The following is a 14,673-nucleotide window of genomic DNA, read 5'->3' as shown; positions in this document are numbered from 1 at the left end:
GCTGAAATCAATGATACTATTGAAGGATTGCAACAACTTCCCAGTTTGTCTGAAGGTTCTGTTGCATCATTAAAAGATGAATCACAATTGGCTAAAGCTACTGCCATCAACGTTACTGTTTGTGAAGCTATCAAAGAATTAAAAGTCTTACAAGCAAACATATCGAAAATTTCTTCTCCTGACTTGAGTGTCAAAGAACTTCAATCAACTTTGAAAGAATTAGAACAACTCAGTCAAGCTTCGGTTAAAGATGTTTCTCAACTTGGAGAAGCTCAAGCTGTAACAATTACTGTTGAAAAAGCTGTTAAAGAATTGCAAGTATTAAAAGCTAATTTATCACAAATTAAATCACCTGAAACAAGCGTTGCAGAAATCAATCAAACTATCCAAGGTTTGCACGAACTTGCCACTGCGACAATTGTTGATGTTAGTGAAGAAAAAGCTAAAATTGAACTAACAAGACAATTAGCATTACAAGCAGAAAAATTAGCAGAACTTACTGAATCGTCTTTAGAAGATTTGCCAAGTATGTCAAAAACTTCAAAAGCAGCTGTAGTTGATGAATCTGGATTGTCATTAGTCAAAGCTACTGCTGTAAATGTGACAATTTGTGAAGCAATCAAAGAACTCAAAGTATTACAAGCAAATATTTCGAAAGTTTCTTCGCCAGATTTGACAGCTAAGGAAATTGAAACAACATTAAATGATTTGCAACAATTAGAAAAAGCTCTTGTAAAAGACGTAAGTCAACTCGCTGAAGCTCAAACTTTAACAGTTACTGTTAACCAAGCTGTCAAGGAATTGCAAATGTTGAAGGCAAATATTTTAAATATTAAATCTCCTGAAATGAGTATTGCGCAAATTGAGGAAACAATTCAAGGATTGCAAGAATTTGCAAAAGCAGAAGCAATTGAAGTCAGCGGCGAACAAGGAAAAGCACAAAAAACAAAAATAATTCCTTTGAATGCTGCTAAAGTTATTGAACTAAAATCACACGAACTGAGCGAATCAACATTAGATAATTTGCAAAGTTTGACGGAAGGCTCTTTGGCAACGTTGAAAGATGAATCAGCATCTGCTATTGCAAAGGCATCAGCTGTCAATGTTACCGTTTACGAGGCAATGAAGGAATTGAAAGTTTTGCAAGCTAATGTTTCGAAGATTTCCTCTCCAGATTTAAATGTTGCTGAGCTCCAATCAACATTAAAAGAATTAGAACAACTCAGCAAAGCATCTGTTTCAGACGTTTCTCAACTCGGAGAAGCAAAAGTCATAACTGTAACTGTTCAAAAAGCAGTTAAGGAATTAGAAGTTTTGAAAGCCAATATTTCAAATATTAAATCGCCTGATACAAGTGTAGCTCAAATCAATCAAACAATTGAAGCTCTTGAAGAAGTTGCTCATGTCGTTGAAGTTAGCCAAAACGAAGTCAAAGCTACTAAAGTAACGCCATTACAAGCTGGAAAAATAATTGAAATGAAGTCGCATGAAATGAGTGAATCAACACTTGAAAACTTACCTTCATTATCTGAAGGATCTGTTGCTACTTTGAAAGACGAATCTGAAGTTTCCTTAATTAAAGCAACCGCCATGAACGTTACTGTATGCGAAGCAATCAAAGAATTGAAACTTTTGCAAGCTAACATTTCAAATATTTCCGCTCCAGAATTGTCTGCTAAAGAACTTGAAACAACCGTGAATGAATTGAAAACACTCGGACAAGCTCTTGTAAAAGATGTTAGTGTACTCGGTGAAGCAAAAATTTTAACAGTTACTGTTAACCAAGCTGTGAAAGAACTACAAGTACTGAAAGCAAATATTTCACAAATAAAATCTCCTGAGACAAGCATTGCTCAAATTGATGAAACAATTCGAGGATTGCAAGAACTTACAAACGCTAACGTTGTTGTCGTTAGTGACGAATTAGTGCAGGCTCAACAAACAGAACGTATGATTCGTGAACAAGAACTTGTACGACAAGCTGCTGAATTAGCGGAATTGTGTAAATTAGAAGCAGAAGCATTAAAATTGGAACAATTTGAACAAGAAGCTAATATTTTGTCTGAACCTTTGAAAATGCCATTATCTGTTGAAACAAAAACAACTGATTTGAGTGAAGGAACATTGGATAATTTACCAGATTTGTCTCAACATTCACAAGCTTCATTAAAAGATGTAAGTGCTTCAGAACTCAGCAAAGCAAATGTTGTTACTGTAACAGTTTGTGAAGCAGTTAAAGAATTGGAAGTTCTTCAAGCAAACATAAGCAAACTCCCTCAATCTGCTGAAGTTAGTGTTTCTGAAGTAAAATCTACAATTCAAGAGTTGAAACAGTTGTCAATAGCTCAACAAAGTGACGTTTCGAAAGCTGATAAGAAAGCGAATGTTACAGAGGTTGTTGTGCAAAAAGCTATTAAAGAACTTAAAATTCTTCAAGCTAATTTAACAGAACTTGAGTCATGTGATTATACCGTTGCTGAAATTCAAGCTACTGTCGATAAATTGAACAATTTGAAACAAGCAACTATAAGTTCAGTAGACTCATCATTAGTTAGTGCTACAATAGATCAAATTTCTATCTTGAAAGCAGCTCAAAAGTTAGAATTGTTGAACTCGTGTGTTTCAGAGATAAAATCTCCCGAAGCAGTTAGTCCAACGGAAGTTCAATCTCTTGCTGAAGATTTGAAGAGCTTAGCATTTGCTAATATTCAAGAAGTTTCAAATGAAGATATGTGCTTAGCAAAGGAATCTTCTGCTACAATTCGAGATGCTATTCAGAAATTAGAAGTGATGAAAGAAAACGTTGAACAAGTTGAACAATCTGGAATGCAAAAAGAGGAAATTGTTGAAACTTTGCACGAGTTGAAAGAAATCTGTGCTAAATCAACCGTTTCTGAAGCAGTTAGTGAACTAAAAGTTCTTGAAGCATGTGTAAAGGAATTGAAATCATCAGATGTAACTGCATCTGAAATAAAATCTACAATTCAAGAATTGACGAATCTTCAACAAGCATCTGTGAAAGATGTTTCTTTGCAAGAACTTGTTAAAGCAACACCTGTTGAAGTTGTTGTTAAAGAAGCAGTCAAAGAACTTAAAGTTTTAGAAGCCAATGCAGACAAACTGAAAACTTGCAAGTTGTCAGTTGAAGAAATTCAAGCAACTGTACATCATTTAGAAGAACTAATCGACATTAAACCAAAACTTGTTAAGACTATGAAAGTTGAGACAGTTGCACCGAAACAAGCAACCATAAGTCAAGCTGTGAAAGAACTTGAAATTCTTAAAGCTAATATTTCTGAGTTAAAACAATCAGAGTTAACAGCACAAGAAATTCAATCGACATTGGATGACTTAAAGAATTTCAAAAAGGCTATTGTAACTGAGCAAACAAGCGATTTAGCTGTCGCTATTCCTCAAAATGTTACATTGCGTGAAACAATCAAAAAGCTTGAGACTCTTAAAGCTCATGTACGTGAAATTAAGTCAGGTAACGTAAGTGAAGATGAGCTTGAATCAACAATTGATGAATTACAAGATATTGTCAACAAAAATACGATCAGTCAAACGGTGAAGGAACTTGAAATACTTGAAGCTCATCTTGTTGAAATTAAGTCTCCTGATGCAAGTGTACAAGAACTTAAATCGACGGTAGAAGATTTGAAAGAATTAACTGCTAAAGTTAGCACTGTAGAATCTTGTTCAAAAGATCAAGCAAAAGCAATTGAAGTTACTGTACAAAAAGCTGTAAAAGAATTGAAAGTCTTGCAAGCAACTGTTGGAGAGCTTAAAATTCCAGAATTATCTGTTCAAGCAATTCAATCTACTGTTGAAGGTTTAGAAGAGCTTTCTCATGCTAAAGAAGTATCTGTTGATCCATGGTTGGTTGAAAAAGCAAAGGCTACTAAAGTTTCGTTACAACAAGCAATCAAAGAGCTCGAGATTCTCAAAGCGAATATTCAAGAATTCAAGACTCCAGAATTAACAACACAAGACATCCAATCAACTCTTGCTGAACTCAAGAGCCTTGCAACAGCTAAAGTTGCCGAAACAACAACTAAACATGGAGTTGTTGTACCGAAAAATGTCACAATTAGATCTGCCATTGAAAAATTGAATGTTCTTAAAGCGCACATCAAAGAAGTAAAATCTGGAGAAGTCAGTGAAGAAGAAATTGATTCAACTGTCGAAACACTAAAAGAAATTGCGACAAATACAACACTTGAACAAGCGATCAAAGAAATCAAAGTTTTACAAGAAAACGTTTCAGAAGTTAAGACACAAGAACTAACAGTAGAAGAGATAAAATCAACTTTGGATGATCTTCAACAACTTACTCATGCTTCGTTGAAAGAAGTAAGCGGAGAACTTTGTCGCGCAACTCCCGTTGAAGCAACTATTCAAAAAGTTCTCAAAGATCTTAATATTCTGAAAGCGAATATTTCTGAACTCAAACCTTGTGATACAACTGCTCGTGAAATTCAAGCAACAGTAAACGATCTTGAAAAACTATGTGCTAAAGCAACTGCCGTTTCAATGGAAAATGCACTTTCAAAAGCAACAACTACTCAAGTTTCAATTCAAAAAGCTGTGAAACAATTGGAAATCCTTAAAGAAAATGTTTCTGTATTGAAATCACCTGAAATTTCGACCCAAGAATTGCAAGATACTGTCAATGATCTTAAACAACTCACAAAATCTGCAAAGATTACTGAAGTACAAGGCGTATTGTGTGTTGCTACTCCAATTGATGTAACAATTCATGATGCTATCAAAGAATTAGAAATATTGCAAGCAAATTCAAAACAAATTAAATCAATGGATCTGAAAACGGAAGAGATTCAAGAGACTTTGGAGGAATTGAAACAAATGTCTCAAGCAACTGAAGAAACGGAAAATAAAAAACTCATCAGTTCTAAAATGAATGTGTCTGTTGAAGAAAAGTCGACATTATCAGATGTCAGTGAGATAAGCGAAACAACTGAAACTGAGAAGAAAGAAAAGAAACAAAAAGAAGAAAAGGAAGTTCAAGAAAAAGCTGAGAAGAAACAAAAAGAAGAAAAGGAAGCTAAAGAAAAAGCTGAACTTGCTGAGAAGAAGCAAAAAGAAGAAAAAGAGGCAAAAGAAAAAGCTGAGAAGAAACAAAAAGAAGAAAAGGAAGCTAAAGAAAAAGCTGAACTCGCTGAGAAGAAACAAAAAGAAGAAAAGGAAGCTAAAGAAAAAGCTGAACTTGCTGAGAAGAAACAAAAAGAAGAAAAGGAGGCAAAAGAAAAAGCTGAACTTGCTGAGAAGAAACAAAAAGAAGAAAAGGAAGCTAAAGAAAAAGCTGAACTCGCTGAGAAGAAACAAAAAGAAGAAAAGGAAGCTAAAGAAAAAGCTGAACAGAAACAAAAAGAAGAAAAGGAAGCTAAAGAAAAAGCTGAACAGAAACAAAAAGAGGAAAAGGAAGCTAAAGAAAAAGCTGAACAAAAACAAAAAGAGGAAAAGGAAGCTAAAGAAAAAGCTGAAAAGAAACAAAAAGAAGAAAAGGAAGCTAAAGAAAAAGCTGAACTTGCTGAAAAGAAACAAAAAGAAGAAAAGGAAGCTAAAGAAAAAGCTGAACTCGCTGAGAAGAAACAAAAAGAAGAAAAGGAAGCTAAAGAAAAAGCTGAACTCGCTGAGAAGAAACAAAAAGAAGAAAAGGAAGCTAAAGAAAAAGCTGAACTTGCTGAAAAGAAACAAAAAGAAGAAAAGGAGGCAAAAGAAAAAGCTGAACAGAAACAAAAAGAAGAAAAGGAGGCAAAAGAAAAAGCTGAACAGAAACAAAAAGAAGAAAAGGAAGCAAAAGAAAAAGCTGAACAGAAACAAAAAGAAGAAAAGGAAGCTAAAGAAAAAGCTGAACTCGCTGAAAAGAAACAAAAAGAAGAAAAGGAAGCTAAAGAAAAAGCTGAACTCGCTGAGAAGAAACAAAAAGAAGAAAAGGAGGCAAAAGAAAAAGCTGAACAGAAACAAAAAGAAGAAAAGGAAGCTAAAGAAAAAGCTGAACTCGCTGAGAAGAAACAAAAAGAAGAAAAAGAGGCAAAAGAAAAAGCTGAACAGAAACAAAAAGAAGAAAAAGATAATGCTGAACTCGAAGAAAAGAAAAACAATAGCGACAAAGCAATTAAGCAAGCAGTTTCAGATTTGAAGGAAATCAAACAAAGACATGATGAAACAAAAGAAGAAATTGCTAAGCAACAAAAAGAAGCTGAAGAGAAAGCTAAAAAAGAAGCCGAAGAAAAATCAAAGAAAGAAACTGAAGAAAAAGCTAAGAAAGAAGCTGAAAAGAAAAAAGCTGAAGAAAAAGCTAAAAAGGAAGCTGAAGAAAAAGCTAAGAAAGAAGCTGAAAAGAAAAAAGCTGAAGAAAAAGCTAAAAAGGAAGCTGAAGAAAAAGCTAAGAAAGAAGCTGAAGAAAAGGCAAAGAAAGAAACTGAAGAAAAAGCTAAGAAAGAAGCTGAAAAGAAAAAAGCTGAAGAGAAAGCTAAAAAGGAAGCTGAAGAAAAAGCTAAGAAAGAAACTGAAGAAAAAGCAAAGAAAGAAACTGAAGAAAAAGCTAAGAAAGAAGCTGAAAAGAAAAAATCTGAAGAGAAAGCTAAAAAGGAAGCTGAAGAAAAAGCAAAGAAAGAAACTGAAGAAAAAGCTAAAAAAGAAACTGAAGAAAAAGCTAAGAAAGAAGCTGAAGAAAAAGCTAAGAAAGAAGCTGAAGAAAAAGCAAAGAAAGAAACTGAAGAAAAATCTAAGAAAGAAACTGAAGAAAAATCTAAGAAAGAAACTGAAGAAAAAGCAAAGAAAGAATTTGAAGAAAAAGCAAAGAAAGAAACTGAGAAGAAAAAATCAAAAGATACCGAAGAAAAGAAACTCAAAAATCAAGAATCTCAAGAATTTACTGAATCCGTCAAGAAACAAACAGAAGAATCTCCTGTTCCTCACAAACCTCCAAGAAAATCAAGTCCTGATAGTCAAACTGACAGTGGTATTTGCGACATTAAATCTCGAAAAGGTAAGTTTTTTGCTTCAAGTTCAAACTCGTTTTACTTACAATTTTTTTCTTTAACAGAAACTCAACCAATTGAAGCTCCAACTGCTCCTCTTCGTCGCCGCAAACAAATCTCCGAGTCTGAAGAAGAACTTTCTCACATTGGTAAGCCATCGATTCTCGAATCTATTCCACGTCCCGTACCTCGAATGCCGCCCCAATTCGATTCACGCATTAGCGACAAACTCAACGACATGAAAGAAGAATTCAAAACCATTCAAAGCGAAGTCAAATCATTCGATAAAACGAGCTCCGATGCGGGAGCAAGTGTCGATTTCACGCCCATTTCGCGTGCATTTGAACCCTATATACCGCGTCATGCCCAACTTGCATCTCAACACTTGGCAAACACAAGCGACCTGCATGCAAGTTCCCATTCTATTAATATCGCTGACACACTTCGTGCTAAAACACCCGTATCAATCCTGTCACCAACTGCATATCTTACGGATGACTCTGTCGCATCAACTCGAAGACACTTTAGATCGATGTCAACACCGAGAAGTATGTCACCCGGTGTCGGATTAGATCACTGTAAGTACACTCATTGTGTGTTTTTGTTTATCTCTCGCATCTAAAATTAAATTGACTTCTAATTATACTTTTTTAAAAATCAAGTTGAATCAAAATATTTACAACGAAATAACGACCGATTCGTAAAGATAAACAGATCGTTTAGTCGGGCGGGGAATTCGATTCGTAATTGATTTCGGGACTCTCTTATCGAAGTTTCCCCATTTTCTCCGCCGATTTGTCGCGTCGCGCGGAAAAAGTGCAAATTCACGAAGATTTCTCAAAAGTGTTCCGAAAAGTGATTTGAAAATTGTGATTTAATTCATCGACGCGCGTGCAAGTGATCAGACGTAAACACGACACGATCACAGAATGTCGGGCTACACGGTACAGCTAAGAAAATCGAGATCCTTATCGAAGGAACGAGCAGCAGCTCTGTTGGGACCTCCGAGAGACTTTGGAAGCAAAGCACGTGAAAAGAGTCCCTTTGAGATCGGAGCCAAGCCAGATGTCGTCGTTGCATCACAAAAAGCCATTATCGACAAGGTATCTTCGGAATTTGGAACAATTTTTTTATTTTTAGCATTTCTAACCGTAATACCTAAATTCTTCACTAAATTTTCTTGTGACACAAAAAATCAAGGCTGCTGTTATGGATATCAGCGGCGGCGTCACAAACATCGACGAATACGTAAACTTGCTGTTCACGGATTTTTGTGCGCTGGATAAAGCCAGTTGTGCCGACATCTCCGAAGTGAAAATTGTCATTATCGAGGAAGATGAGGAAGAGGCAATGCGTGAAGCTGAACTCGGCATCAAAGCTGCGGCTGAACACAAAGAAGCTACTGAAGCTGCGGAAGATGGCACCGGAACAGAACAATCCTCAACTGAAGAAGTAATTTCATTTAAAAAAAAAATCATTTTTTTCGAAAAAAATCGCAAAAAAAAATATTTTATGACAAAAATCCCGAAAATTACACACAAAAGTGTAGTCATTATGTCATCTCTCATGTCTCATAAATCACTCATAGGAATCCGGATCGGGATCTGGAACAGTCACAGAGTCTGATAGCGGCGAAGGCGGCACGAAAGAAGAACGTCGTCGTCGCAGAAAACAACGCGAAGAAGCGAAAAAAGCTCAACAGGAAGCTGTAAGTTTAGTTGTTTGTCTCGTCAAGTCATGTCATAATTTTTTTTAGAAGTCAGCAGGTAATTATTAATCATCCACGAAATTGATCTGATTTACATAATCAAAAAAAAAAAAAAAATTGTTACTCATCAGTGAACATATGTGGAAATTGAGTTATTTGTGTCTCATCTGTTGATTTTTTTTTGTGTCTGTGTGAAAATCGTAAAAGCCGAGAGAGTAAAAAATAAGAAATTCACGAGAGAGTATTAAAAAATGTAGGAAAAACAAGAGAAGCAACCTTCTCCTCCGCCTGCGCCTGCTGCCCCGCCAGCACCCGAACCGCAAGCTGAGCAACCCGCCGAAGAAGAGGTAGAAGAAGAGGAAGAAGAAGAGGAGGAAGAAGAAGAGGAAGAGGAGAAAGAACCGACTCCCCCTCCCAAAGAGCCGACACCCCCTCCGAAAGAGCCGACGCCCGAACCTGAACCCGAAGAAGAACTCGACGAGTTGTTGCCGCCGCACGACGACATCAATCCATCATTGTGGGAAGCAGCGCCAGACGAGATAGTTGCAGGCGAACCGAAAATTGTTAAATTTGAAGAACCTGTTGTTGCTGCGCCACCCGAAAAACCACAAGAACCGCCAGCGAAAGTGATGACGGAACGAGAAAAAGATTTAGAATGGGCTCGTGCACGGGCACTGATGCGCCCGCCCCTAATTGTTTCTCATCTGAAGGATCGTGCGGGCCCCGTTGGCTCTACCGTCAAACTCACTTGCAGCGTCAGCGGACCCGAACTCGCTGTCAAATGGCTGAAGAATGGCCTGCAAGTCGACAAGAACCCGGCAAAATTCAAGTTTACCGTGAGCGAGGCGTTGCTCAGCTTGGAAATTAGCGATCTCGAGATGTCAGATGCAGGCGAATACACTTGCTTCATTCGCAACAAGAATGGCGAAACGTCGACAATGGCGCACATCAAGGTCTACGAAACGTACGAGACTCGTCCAATTCCGCCGACATTTATCTCGATGAAAGGTAAAAATCATTTCTCTGAAATTCTTTCGAGTGCAATGACCAACATAGCGAATTTTTTTGCTATAAATACATCCATCCAACTATATGCATCCGTGCGCATGCATGTAACTAATTTTTTATCGGTAATGACGCAATGAATGATGTGACTAATAGACTTTTTTCCCGTGTACGTGTTTTCTCCATATAGACAAGGCAGAGGCACCCAAGGAGCATTTTCCGACGTTGAAGGAAATGCGCGACAAACTCGACTTTAGTGTTCATCTCAAGAATCGAACTGTCGTCGAGGGAGGTTCCGTGAAACTTATTGCTGCCGTTGTTGGAAAGAAAGCAGATCTTTCGTGGTATCACGGATCGGAGCAGATTTCATTTACGCCGCGCATTAAGGATTTGGGAGAGCCAAAAGATGGATTTGCGTGCATTCATATTAAGCGGGCGACGAAGGAGGATGCTGGTTTGTACACGTTGTACGCTAAAAATGCCAAAGAAAAGATTTCGACGTCGTGTACGTTGAGTGTCGTGCCGAAAGTTCAGGTCATGAAGAACGACGAGTCGTTGGCTCCGATTTTCGTACGTCATATTACAGGTAATCATCGATATTTTATTTTTAAAAAAATGTTTCACATTATTTTTTTTTTACTAATTTTTTATGAAAATTTAAGATAATTTTTTTATTCCAAGAAAAATACAAAAATAATTAAAAAATAATTAATTGGTCAAAAATAAAAAAAAAATAATTTTTTGTATCATAATTTGATATAAAAAGATGAAATTTAAAATTTTTCAAAAATATTAAAATTTAATTTTTTTTTCAAATTTCAAATTTTTTTCTTTTTTTTTTTGCTGAATTAATTCAATTTACTTCAAAAAAAAAAATTAATAAAGAAAACAATTGAAATTAATTTCTTAAAAATTAATCAAACAAATATTTTTGAAAAATATATTTTTTTTTAATTTGGATTTAAATTATTATTATTTTTTTTTTTGTAAACTTAATTAAAATTTATAAAAAAAATAAGTTTTCATGATATTTCATATAATTATTTTCGATCAAATTTGACACATAAAAATATTAATTTTTTTTTATTTTTTTAACTTTTTTTAAAACTTAATATTTTTCAACACTTTAAAAATCAAATAATTTTTTTTAATTTTAATTTTTTTTTAACTATTTTAAAATCAAATCAAAAATATTTTTTTATATTGAATTTTTTCAAATTATTTTGTTTATCTTTTTAAAAATTTTAATTTTTTTTATTTATTTTTTAAATTCAAATTTAATATTTTTCAACTATTTATAAATCAAAGTAGAATAATTTTTTAAAATTTAATTTTTAAATAAAATATTTTTTATTTTTTAAAAAATTTTAATTTTTTATTTTTTTAGTTCAAATTTTAATTTTTTTTTTAATTACATTATTCAACTAGAACAATAAAAAAATATTAACAAATTATTATTTTAAATTTTTTTTTGAATAATTCTAAAATCAAATTTTTCGTATAAATGGATCAAAAAATTAAAAATTTTTTAAAATAATTTTTTTAAAAATTTTTTCTACTTCTGAATCAAAATTATTCAACATAATGTGAAACATTTTTTTTATTATAAAATTGCACTGACCAAACATAAATGACGTCAAATTTCATTTTTTTTCATAAACTTTTCAGAAACTTTCAATCCAAAAACCTTCGAACTGTCCTTCGAAACGTTAATTCTCGCAAATCCCCCGCCAAAATGCACATGGTACAAAGGCTCCGTTCTCGTTGGTTATATTCCCGATCCCAATATCGTCATTTACACACATCCCGATGAAGTTGGCAAACACACAAAAGCTTCCCTTACCTTCTACAAGCCTTCGTACATGGATTGCGGCAATTATATTTGCGTCGCTGAAAACGAACATGGCACCGCAAGACAAGAGCATCTCTGCAACTTCATCACGGAAGACGAATTTTACCAACTGAAAGCGGCTCAGATCAAAGAACGCGAGAAAATGCACGAAATCAAGCCAGCCCGCATCGAAATCCCAAAGAAAAAGGGACAAGCTGTCGATTTACGTGTTGCTGAGCCCTACAAACCTATTGTCTTGAGCGAAGAAGAGTTACGGGTGAAAATGTCTGACGTGTATTACCGCAAGATTTACGAGGCAAAAATGAAGAAAGAGGAAGAAGAACGTAAAGCCAAAAAGACTCCCGAACCCGAGTTGTTCATAAATACCGATGCGGAGTTCATCACAAAGCCATTTTGTGTCGTTGCTCATTTAATAAATCAAACGGTGCTCGAAGGAAAAGACATTAAACTCTCATGGGTCGTAAAAGCCTTCGACGAACTCGACGCAAAATGGACCAAAGATGGCAAAAAAATCTCCTATGGGCGTCGAATTTTGAACCAAGTCACTTTGGATGGCTTAATTTGTCTCGAAATTCACGAAGCAAAGATCTCGGATTCGGGAATTTATCGATGTACCGTCACAAGTAAGAAATACGGATCGTTCACGCAAGAATGCGAAGTGAAAGTCTTCAATATTGGCTCATCTGAGGTCGCTCCGAGCTTCACGCGTCTCATGCGAGGTATTTTTATTGTGTCGCGTTCTGCTTTTTTCGCAGTCGGAGACACGCCGTTCAATTAAATTCGCGTTAATTGAGCGTTTTGTGTGTCGTGCCACTGAAATCAAAGCATTACGAAACGAAATACGTACAACTTCCCATTTAACGAATTGGTTTGTGTTCACAAAATTATCAAAAATAACCTATTATACAACTGGATTTTTTATCCCAGTGCATATTTTAACTCTTTAAAGTATTATTTATTTTGAAATTTGCACACGAAATTTGCCCCAGTTGACATTTTAATATAATTTGCTCAATGCAAATTTAAAATTTTTGACCCAATGCATAATTGAAAATTTTTACCCCAGTTGACATTTTAATATAATTTGCTCAATGCACATTCAAAATTTTTGACCCAATGCATAATTGAAAATTTTTACCCCAGTTGACATTTTAATATAATTTGCTCAATGCACATTCAAAATTTTTAACCCAATGCATAATTGAAAATTTTTACCCCAGTTGACATTTTTATATAATTTGCTCAATGCACATTCAAAATTTTTAACCCAATGCATAATTGAAAATTTTTACCCCAGTTGACATTTTAAAATTTTTGCCCCAATTAACATTAAATAAATTTTTCCCAATGCACATTTTTGGTATCTTTTTTTCGCTATATGGAAGTTCGTTATATAGCAATTTCGTTAATTGGGAAGTCGTACGTAAATAAAATGCCATCGCGTAACAAATAAAGTGTAATTTTCGTCAACAGAGATTTATTATCCGCACAAGAAGACGCTATTTTTGGATTGTCACGTCAGTGGTGTGCCTCGCCCAACTGTGCAATGGTTCAAACAGGGCTTCCCCATCTCGAATTCCGAAACGTACACGATAAAATATCACGAGGATGGCACGTGTGAGCTCAGCTTATTCATGCCCGATCGCTGGGACAGCGGAAAATATTTGGTTGTCGCGACAAATTCGGCGGGAAAAGCTGAACTCAAGCACGTGATCAACTGGAAAAACACCGTCGAAGACATGGTTGACGAGTACAATGCGAAGAAAAAGGACGACAAAGACCTCAAAAAGATCTTCAAGAGCAAGTACATCAAGGAGGAGGATTGGGAGTTGTATGGCGTGAACTACAAATCGAAGCGCGAAAAGGAAAAAGAAGTCGATCCGAAGAAAAAATTGAAATTTATCACACATTTGACGAATCAAACGGTTCCCGTGGGCTCTGTGCTCACGATGAAATGCTTCACGGATGGCAGTTGGCCCCAATTTACGTGGTATCATGAAGACATGCCCTTAATTCATGGCAAAAAATACTACACGAAGATCCACAAAGATGGCAAAGTCGAGTTGGATGTTCGTAATATGCAAATGAATGATGCGGGAACATATCGTCTCGTCTGTAAAAACTGGACTGGCGAGATTGAGACAAAATGTGAAGTTACTGTGTACCAAAATCCCTTCCAAAAAGTCGATCCGCCGGTATTTATTGGAACGCTTGCAGGTATTCTGTGTGTTTTTGTTGTCCCAATCGTGTCAAAGGTGAGTTTTGTTGCGTGTTTCATCATTTCATCAGGCTATGTTGGTCTCTTGTCACTCTGGATGTTCAATTTTTCACTCATTTTCCTTCAAATAATTCCTCAGAATCGTATTCCATGCATGCTGATGAGCTAATTTTGGAATGTCGTGTTCGCGGAACCCCCAAACCGCACATTTCGTGGATCAAGGATGGCGACTACATCGTTCCCGGCGAAAAATACGAGCAATACGAGTCGACAGATGGCACTTGCAAGCTTGTCATTTGTCGCCCTGATGAATCGGATTGCGGTACATACACGTGCGAAGCTGAATCTGGCGGTTGCAGCGACACCATCAGTCACAATGTGCAATTCGATCGTCAATTGCATCAATTGGAGCGTGCCCATGGTTATCGTCACTTGGATTTGAACAAACCGCGTTTCAATGTTGGTTTGACAGATAATACAGTCGCGTCGGGCGGCAATATTGTCTTGTTTGTCGAATGCCCGGGCAATCCAGAAGCAAATTGGTATCGCGATGGCAAGTTGTTGGTTGCACATCCGCCGAAAATTAACATTTTCGAGGAAAATGGCTTCTATGCGCTCGCCATTACGCACGCAACGATGGATGAGTCGGCTCGTTACACGGTAAAAGTCACAAATAGCTTCGGTACGATCGAGGGAGTGTCACATGTGGATGTTATTAATCCAAATTCATGCGGCAAAGGACAACGCCCCCCGACTTTCCATACGCGCCCGCAACCGCAAATCAAGATTCGTGACGGAGATCTCTTGTCGATGTCGTTCAAGTTGCTCGGCGAACCGAAACCTAAAGGTAAAATCCATTTTTTAACATTTTTCGCATGAAAAT

General features: G+C 36.1%; 1 protein-coding gene across 1 annotated transcript in view; it reads left to right on the top strand.

Moving 5' to 3' along the window:
- Positions 1 to 14,673, top strand: part of LOC134828418 (titin-like) — a 44,260-nt gene that overhangs the window by 12,829 nt on the left and 16,758 nt on the right. Inside the window, exons 7-15 of the mRNA XM_063841397.1 lie at positions 56 to 7,015; positions 7,073 to 7,585; positions 7,926 to 8,110; positions 8,208 to 8,459; positions 8,973 to 9,723; positions 9,911 to 10,306; positions 11,389 to 12,291; positions 13,046 to 13,789; positions 13,930 to 14,637. Of these exons, the coding sequence (XP_063697467.1) occupies positions 56 to 7,015; positions 7,073 to 7,585; positions 7,926 to 8,110; positions 8,208 to 8,459; positions 8,973 to 9,723; positions 9,911 to 10,306; positions 11,389 to 12,291; positions 13,046 to 13,789; positions 13,930 to 14,637 (11,412 nt within the window). The remainder of the gene's footprint in view (positions 1 to 55; positions 7,016 to 7,072; positions 7,586 to 7,925; positions 8,111 to 8,207; positions 8,460 to 8,972; positions 9,724 to 9,910; positions 10,307 to 11,388; positions 12,292 to 13,045; positions 13,790 to 13,929; positions 14,638 to 14,673) is intronic.

The sequence above is a fragment of the Culicoides brevitarsis genome, chromosome 2 (assembly GCF_036172545.1).
Source record: "Culicoides brevitarsis isolate CSIRO-B50_1 chromosome 2, AGI_CSIRO_Cbre_v1, whole genome shotgun sequence".
Lineage (NCBI taxonomy): Eukaryota > Metazoa > Arthropoda > Insecta > Diptera > Ceratopogonidae > Culicoides > Culicoides brevitarsis.
The sequence above is the reverse complement of the archived record's forward strand: the minus strand, read 5'-3'. Positions and strand labels throughout refer to the sequence as shown.